This window comes from Pygoscelis adeliae, unplaced genomic scaffold (genome assembly GCF_000699105.1).
Source record: "Pygoscelis adeliae isolate BGI_AS28 unplaced genomic scaffold, ASM69910v1 Scaffold66, whole genome shotgun sequence".
NCBI lineage: Eukaryota > Metazoa > Chordata > Aves > Sphenisciformes > Spheniscidae > Pygoscelis > Pygoscelis adeliae.
In genome coordinates, this window is record NW_008825167.1 from 9,432,091 (window position 1) to 9,441,049 (window position 8,959).

Below are 8,959 nucleotides of genomic sequence, written 5' to 3' on the forward strand. Positions count from 1 at the left end.
AATCTAACAGTAAAATTCCAATAGTGTGTGATGTGGCCCAAATAATCTGATTTCTGTATGTAGTAAGAACCTAGTACTTCTGTTGATTTGCATAGGATTACCAATTTCAAGGATCAGGCCAGAAGAAATTCAAGCTTATTGTACGTAAAGTATTTCTGATAAGAAGTGTAAGTTTACAAGGATATCAGGTTTGCCAGATAAGACTGAACATGTGCACTGAATCCAGATGACCTGAGCATCCAAATAATGTAAATGCAAGTCAAAATCAGAGTTGAATCAGGTCGTCTGTTGGCAAGGGGATGCAGTTGCTCTTTAAGATTTTTTGACTTCAAAATAAGTCCCTTGGCTCTCTTTGCAACTACATGACCTTCTACCAGAGAAAGGACGTACTGTACTACTCTTGGGCAAATTTTTCCCACTTTCACACCATCCCTCTCAGCCTTTTTAGCCAGCTGCTATGAGTGAGGGTGCCACTCTACCATTTCCATTACATTATAGGTTGCTCCACAATCAAGTCAGATTTAACATGTAAGTTCAGTTCTTAATTGGTATCTGGATGTCATCAAAAGGGCTCCCTCATGTTCACGTTGAGGAAAGCTGTTGACACGTGTACCTACTGGGCACAGTAAGACAATGTCACAGTGATAAAATCTCAGCCCATTCTAGGAGGGAAATAAGGGCAAAATACTCCTCTCCAACTTGCCATCCCTAAAATAATCTCAGAGAACAATGCACTTAAAAAAACTCCACAAAACCCAACCAAAAGAAAACCCAACATCTCAATGAATATCAGTTCACCACATCAGATTATAATGCAAGGACAGAGAAAAATGAAATAGAAGTAACGGACCAATTAATTAAACCTCATTGCTTAATTTGCTACTAGAAAGCATTGAGGTACAATATGATGAGGCTAAAATTAATAACTTACATTAGAATAGGAGTACCTTTATATAAAAAGAAGATGCCTGAGACGGAAGTTATTTTTTGAAATATTGGAATTCATAAAATGTGAACTAAACACCTAATAGAAATGTATGTACAAGGACACTGTATAAATTCTTAGTCTCATTCGTGTCAATAAAAACATAGCAGCATTTCACCAAGTAGGTCTGTCTCCAGTAAAATACTTTAAACTCCATTTACACTAGGGGAAAACTTGAAATCTTTAGTTATATTGAAGTAATGGCAGCTGTCAGTCTCTTTCAACACCAAATATGCTCACCTTGATATTCTCAGGAAATTTTTGATTTAGTAAGAGACTAGTGTAAGCTAAGGCAGAAAGCAGTATTGATCAAACACAGCTATACTTTTAGGAAAAGAGAAGCAGTACATGTGTGCATTTCACCTAGACAAAATCCATAACATAAGAATAAAATAATGCAATTTTAAAAAGCTCTTAGAAGAGTTAACATTTCAATAATTTTGAAACAAAGAAACAAAAAATTAAATGAAATTAATAGATAAAAGTAAAGTAAAACAGAGTTATGTGAGTATTTTTCTTGATGAGTAGTCAACACTGCAATGGAATTTCTTTTATTAAATGCCACTTCACAGTAGCATGGCTCCATATGTATGTTATAATGGAGAAGCCACAACCAGCACTGTTCCCAACACAGAGACACATGTACCTCTTTCACTTCATCTCTCTTTAGGCAAAAAGGGAATTAATAAAAATTACAAGACAAATTATCTGTATCTAAGCATAAAGAACAAAGGCTTGGCCACCGCTTACATCAGTTTATTGGATTTGCTGGGCTGTTCATGATGTTGGAGGCCCTACACCCCACTTCTAGAGAAAAAGAATGCAGGACAAGTCTTTCAGCCACCATCACTCCTCCACACCCCACTAATGGGGAAGGAGATATTACACAGCACAGAGAAGCATAAGGTATTCTGTTATATATCTGTCCTAGAAGACACAGCTCTGGGACATCAGTTAACTTTTATTAAATTGTTTGATCAAGAAATCCCATAACGGGTTATTCTGCAGGGAAAGCCTTATATTGGCAATGTTTCTAGTATGGTATTGTTATAAACCAAAAGACTAGATCTACAAAGAACTGCTGCCACATTTCAAGTCTTAAAAAATAATTTTATGCATTTACCTGCCCCCATTATGAGTCCTGGTGCAGTGTCCTTCGTATGAACTGTTCCTGACACATACGGATTGTCTGCCCAGCGGAGATGGAGGTGAAGGTAGCAATCAGGCTTGTGGGGGAAGAAGACGACAAGGTTTTTAAAAAAAACCAAACCAAACAACTGGTAACAGTTACGCTCCTACAATAATGAAAGCCCAGTCAGGGAGCAGCTTCAGCAATATATGTCTTTGTAGAGAAAGAGAATGGCTGCTTCCCATGGAGCCAAAGTCCAGTCTGAAATATTAACCTATATATTAGCTATCTAGCTAACAAGAACCTCTGGTGATGTCTGCGTAGTCTGCCACTCTCTCAGCATAAAGATTTCCACACTCAAAAAAGTCAGGATGAAATTATTGCATAAAAAAACCTTGTGACAGAACAATTGCTTAAAAATTATAACTAACAGCAACAAGTATTGCATGTTTTTTGGTCCCAGGTAACTGCTAAAATGATGATTAAAACCAACTGTTTGTACTGAGATGTCTTTTTTAGGAAAAAAAGTAGTATGAAAAATAGCATAATGACTTTTGGACTCATCTGATCATCTCTCCTTGCTAAGCAACTTACTGCTTCTTGCTCTTTGTGCAGCAGCACTCAAAGGTCATATTGCTCACAGCAATCTGACCAGGAGCTTTACCAGGAGCAGGCTGCCAGCACCGCCTGGGAGCTGCTGCCACTGCAATCCCTCCACTCGCCTCAGAGAGCTCTGGATCAGGCCCTGCAGCCTTGAAACATATAGCACGGTCTTAAACTCTTCAAAAGGCAGTCAGCAGCTGCAGCCCTCCATTTCTGCTACATGGAGAGGGATCAAATCTCTGGCAGTGGCAGGACTAAAAGCAATTATTTCGCCCAGCCTGGAGTCCCCAGGAGCAGAGAGTCAGTGAGAAAAATACAAGGTTTTCAGCCTCACAAATAACAAAATATTATGGGTAGCTGGGACATCTAAACAAACTGAAATAACATAATCTTACAGAAAGGAAGGACTTTTTCATACAGTTAACTGTGGTGTTTATTTCCAAGCAACTGTCAAGAGTTCCCTTTAACAGGGAACCAAGGGTTACCTTGGTTTAAGATGAAACAAAAATATGAAAGATGGAAAGAGAAAAGGTACTAGTCAGCTCTATGTGACTGATGATGTGCTCCTCGTATCCAGACACAAAAGACTGTTGTCATGATTACTCTGAACTGGGTTGTGTGGTTGACACACAAGAAAGAATGTCCTCTCTGTGTCACAGTAATCTTTGACAGTAATGTCTACAATAAGAGATGCAGTGCAACAGAGAGTCATGACTACTCACTCTACAAGATGACTGGACTAACAGCTTGTGAAACCACTGCTCATGCAATGCAAGTAGATTTGCCTACTACTTTGGCTGGTAAACTTGGCACAAAGCTCTCGGGCTGTCGGAACTACCACACATCCTACCATAAAAATAGTTCTTGTGCACTTTAGAGAAAAGATAGGCTAAAAAGAACCACTTACAGGTTTGCAGTTTGTTGGTTTGCCATTCATATCAATGTCTGGAGGGTTTAGAAAATCCCAGTCACGGCCTTTGTTGTAGGTTATCAGAGTTGTAACTTTCCCATCAATTTTCTGGTTGGCCAAAAAGACTCCTTTTACACCTCTGACCTGAAGCATACAGGGAAGAGGGTTAGTGACCAGCACATACACTTTTTTTCAACAAGGATTATCCCTCATTAGCTGCTCTTTTGTGGCTCTGAACTGTGTACCTCAGGTAGTTTCTCCATGAGGAGAGTGAATGATACCTTAAAAAGAAAAAAAAAAAAAAATAGAGGAAGGCAAAAGAGTAAGAGGAAAGGGAGAAAGGGGGAAGGGAAGGATAATTAGTAACTGATTTGTATTTCTAAATGTATTTAAAAAGGATATACAGTTCTCTGAATGTCGGAAGGCTAATCAAATTACATGTAGTTTATACACCAAAATACAAAAATCACGATAGCATGGCCTTACCATACACTACTGTTAAAATTACAGCTCTGCATTTTTTTTCAAATATGAACATCTCCAAAATGTTATTCTACAAAGGATGTAAGCAATTTATAACAGCAACCTGACTTTTACACTGAAGTTATGTGACGCACATCATATAAATAGTACACAAATACATTACAATATCAAAATACAATATAATATCCTTTCAAATAACACTGAATTTGGAAGCACAATTGCCTTTTGTAGGAAATAAATGCAGACAGATCATCCGGGGAAGAAACAGTGAGGGCTGAATCAACCTCTGAAGCATTTGAAATGCTTCCACACCCAGCCTACCTCTACACATTTAGCCCCACTTCTCCTGTTTAACCTCTGGGGGGGAAAAAAAAAAAAAGGGTACAGGCTCTCTCTTCTCTTGGGGAAACTTAGTTATTTTATTTCAAAACAATCTGTATTATAAAATTATTCCAACTCAGAGTGTCAAAGTTAATGAGGATAATTTTTAGAAGCAACCTGACAGTAATTACACCTTAATATGTTTAGCATTAGCCGTAACATTTATGTTATATGTTAATATTCCACCCAAAGGCATGAGATAAGATCTTGTATTAAATTTGAAGGTTTCCTTAACAGTGCTCTTGTTTGCCTTGCAATTATTTATGACGCTTCTTGAATTTTTGAAAAACTCTTGACAATGTATATCAACTCATATACCATTTCCAGCATAGTACAGCTCTAATCTGCTTATGTGCTGACATTTAACAAAACTGAAGCATTCATTACAACTAAATGCACAAGATGATAGCCAGCTCTTTGCATGATCAGGAATATTTGCCTCTTGCTGACATGATTCATTCCTGGACTTACTGTTTATTTTGTATCCAAAATATTTACTCTTTCCTTTTTTTCCAACCACCAGTTATGAACTCCCTTTGACATTCATTTAACAAAAGTCTGCATTTAGGATGAAGAGAAGGCATCCTTTCCAGCAGGCTACAGATTTGATACCTATTGTTTATAAATATATGCTTTTTTCTAAGGAACTGACCCAAATCTACAGAGAATAAGAATGCTGTGCTGGTTATGGTAACAACCTAGAACTTGGAAATATATTTACATTTAGACAACCAAATTCTGTATAGACATTTTAATACCCCTCTCTCATGAGTTCCTTCTTCCTTAAACGCCATGCATGTGTGGTTGGCTTACTTATCCAGGATGCTGGAAGCTCAGAATCACCTCCAAGTCAAACATACTATAAAAGTCAATTACTTTGCAGTGCAGGTGAGAAAAGGAAAGGGAGGGAAGAAACTAGGAACCTGCTTTCTTTACTTTCAAAGCACTGTCATGTTTCTGGGGCTTTATTACATATTCTGTCTTCCAGAGATGGCACAGCCATGAATACGAGTGAAAAGCCTGGCAGTTCAAACATTTACTTGGGAAGGTAGACTTGGGGCTCAATTTCTGTTCATGTCTTTCTTCCAGTGAACGCAATATTAAATATTTAAACAATAATTACATCAGGGACTGCAACTGAGGTTTCCCTCTTCACTTGTGGATGGCAAAAAAAGTGCTGTATCCTGAATATTTTTGTTTCCTCTCTCTCTCTTTTTCTCTCATTATTGTTTAATGAATATTTAATCATTTCATATAATCATTCAACAGGAGTCAGGCTAAAATTTTTCTCCATTTCCCACTCCCATCTCTAACCTAACCGAGTGCTAGGGTAACCTCTCCTTTCTAGAATATGGGACATAAGTGTTTGAATCTATCAGACAGAAAGCTTATGAAAAAATTTCTTCCAGTGTCTCAGTTAACTTCTGTCACTGCTGCTCTAAAAAAAGATAAAAGCCGACCAGCACTTCAGCAGTTCTGTGTTGAATGAAAGGCATAAACCCTGCTTGAAATCATAAATAAGTTTCAGGCATCTATCTTCAGAGCAAGTTCAGAAGCATGATGTTTGGAGTGGCGCATTAGCCTAAAAAATAACAACTAATATAAAATTATGGTGTGTAAAAAATGGCAGTTTTAAAACACCCACCCCCTCTGTAGCATTTTCTATTTTATTTGTCCTGTGACCTATGTAAATACACGCATGACTCTTTCTGTAAATACTGTAAATGCTGTATGTCAGATCTACCTTCTGGACTCAACTGTGATGCCAAGGCATCCAAATTCTTCTGTATTTTCTACTCCTTGACTCAGTTCCCTAATCTAAAATTGGGAGATTAGTATCTTTCTACCAAGAAGGGAAAAGATTCACATTAATGATAAGGTGCTACGGAAGAGAAGACATTTCAACATTGTGGAGTGTTCAGTTATTCTCATGAGCAGTCCAGTAGCTGCCCAAGACAGATGAACACAAGGAAATTCCAAAGTACCTTTCCTTTGATTTTCTTTGGACTTTTGGATTAGTTCTCGGAGCACCTATTTTCCAAAACAGTTCAGGGGTTAATGGTTCCCCAGTACTCTTAGAAAAGCACTTTGTACCTTAGAAACCTATTTTCTAAACAGCTTTTCTGCTATGACTATGTATTCTGTGACAAATTAATTGCTGCATTGTTACATTACTGATTTTACAGCCAAACAATATTCTACACTACTTGGTAGCAAGAAGCACTGTTCAGATGGCCCCACAGTGTTTACTAGCAGCGGTTACTGAAATACAAAAAATACAGCTATATAATAGAAGTTTGTGATTAAAATTTAAATATATATGATTCGTTGTGTGGGAAAAAAAGGGTGAAGAATGTGTAATGCAACTTGTCTAGCTCTTAGCCATATGAGGAGTCATAACAAGATCCAGTCTAGAAGTATTACATTAGTATGCCCATTTTGCAAATATGCCTATGTCAAATTTGTGACTGGCTCACATTGGCAGCACTTGATACAATTTCAAGGATATGCTCCTTTTGTACAGTCACAAATTTCAAGGGCATGCTCCTTTTGGACAGTCACGTAATACTTTACCCTTCTTTTTCTTTCCTTCTTTGAACAAGTACTTGGGAATTATTCCCCTTTCAAACATGCAACATAAAAAGAAATACAGTACAAAAAAAAGATAAAGCATATAAAAGAAAATGAATGCAGACAGGTAGAAACCTATAAAAGATTTTATAGCAGATGTACAAGTAAAAGATAAAGTGAGGTCAGCAGAAGATAACGAAGACGAATAGTACAAATTTTAAGGAGAATTATGCACCAGTGGAAAGAGAAAATTGTCAACCATTGAGGACTGTCTCTGTGTTGCACTGAAGATTCCTCTTCCCAAGATGGGATACTTGCATTAAAATGCCCAGAGAGAAAACCTAGACTAGACCAAAAAAATCCCACCCTCAAGGACTGCAATATATGTCATATTTAGTAGCTATTTTTTACTGTGTAAATAATCCACACGTTACTTGTAGATATGAGTTCTTGATCACATTCTAGTAAAGAAGATGAACATTAATTATTTATCGTACAAGCTGTCTGGAAGCTGTAGACTTTCTTACTGTAAGCAAATAAAAGTGTTCTCCTATAATGCAACTCTATTCCAAAAATAGCTCTAAAAAATTGAATTGTATAGCTCCATGTGTATTGTCTTTCAATTACTCTTTATCATGTGCACATTTTCTTTTTAATGCAACCCTACAAATCAATCCAGCACCCACCACAATCTAGGATCTCTCTCTCTTGCGCATTATCAAATATGCCCTCAGTAACATTGTGAACTTCTGAAATCATCAATGAAACTGAATTAAGTAAATACTCTTTAGACAAAAGGACAGCCAGGAATGGCATCTCTGTACAACTTATCTGAAATGACAAGCTACAGGTGACACAGGGGGAAGAGATTGCACCCGACTCCCTTTTAGCTTTGCATCCCACAGGAGTGACCAGGAACAAAGAGCTGCAAACTAACACTCTCAATAAATCACGCTGTGGGAATGTGGCTACACACAATGTATAGCTTCACTCATTAAGAAGCTTCCTTTCTAAAGAGGTAAAGTCTAGAAAATAACCCTTGGTAATGATACACCTTTTTGTTTTACTACAGCCATTTGGAAAGAAAAAGCTAAACAAAGATGGAGGAGATAAGGGGGGAAAAAGTGCTATCGTTTTCCCCCACCAAGAAGAGTCTAATTACAGCCATTTAACAGCTCTGCAAGTGTATGGCTCATACCCTGAATTACTACAAACCTTTTCCAGAGAAGTCTGGTGTGCTTACAAAGACTTTTTTTTTTTGTTGTTTAAACTAACACCAGGCAGATTAGAGAGTAACAGCAGCCAAACAGTGTCAGACCAAAGGTCCATTAGTTTAATATCCTGATAACGGCTAGTGCTACGTGCTACAAGAAAGAACAGAACCAGAGCAAATATACACCTTATTACATTTAAATGTCATCCTCAACAGGAATGGAATTGATAACAGTTTGTGCTACTCTTCCAAAACGCTATATTCTTCAGTCTTTTCTTTTGCCAAGTGCGCTCATGTTAAAATCCAAGATAGATTTGTTTACAGGAGAGTTTGTCTCATAGCAAATGCTGTTGGCACAAAGACATCTACTGAAAGCAAGTGGATTTGCTGTCCAATATCTAATTTTGTTGGTTCTTCACTTGTCAGAGCTGGCACAACCTAGCACAAGGCTCACAGGATTACTATTTAAGACAGTTCCGGCCAAAAGATGCCCCGCTCTAAGTCAGGAAGTGTATCACTGAGTCACCTAGAAGAAAAAAGCTGTACGTAGGCAGCTGTGTAACTTTTTACTTCAATAATAAATTGTGCTGCCAGCTTCACTTTTCAATATCTTAAAAAAAAACCCTCAGCCAATTCTGGTTTTGCACATCCATGGAACCCCATACCAAGAATCTAGTTCTTAGA

The 8,959-nt window shown here is 37.6% G+C and overlaps 1 protein-coding gene across 1 annotated transcript in view; it reads right to left on the minus strand.

Annotated features, from left to right (window-relative positions):
• Window positions 1-8,959, minus strand: part of SORCS2 (sortilin-related VPS10 domain containing receptor 2) — a 417,623-nt gene that overhangs the window by 67,981 nt on the left and 340,683 nt on the right. The window contains exons 10-11 of the mRNA XM_009328890.1: window positions 3,625-3,771; window positions 2,109-2,211 (exon numbers count right to left, since the gene is read on the minus strand). Of these exons, the coding sequence (XP_009327165.1) occupies window positions 2,109-2,211; window positions 3,625-3,771 (250 nt within the window). The remainder of the gene's footprint in view (window positions 1-2,108; window positions 2,212-3,624; window positions 3,772-8,959) is intronic.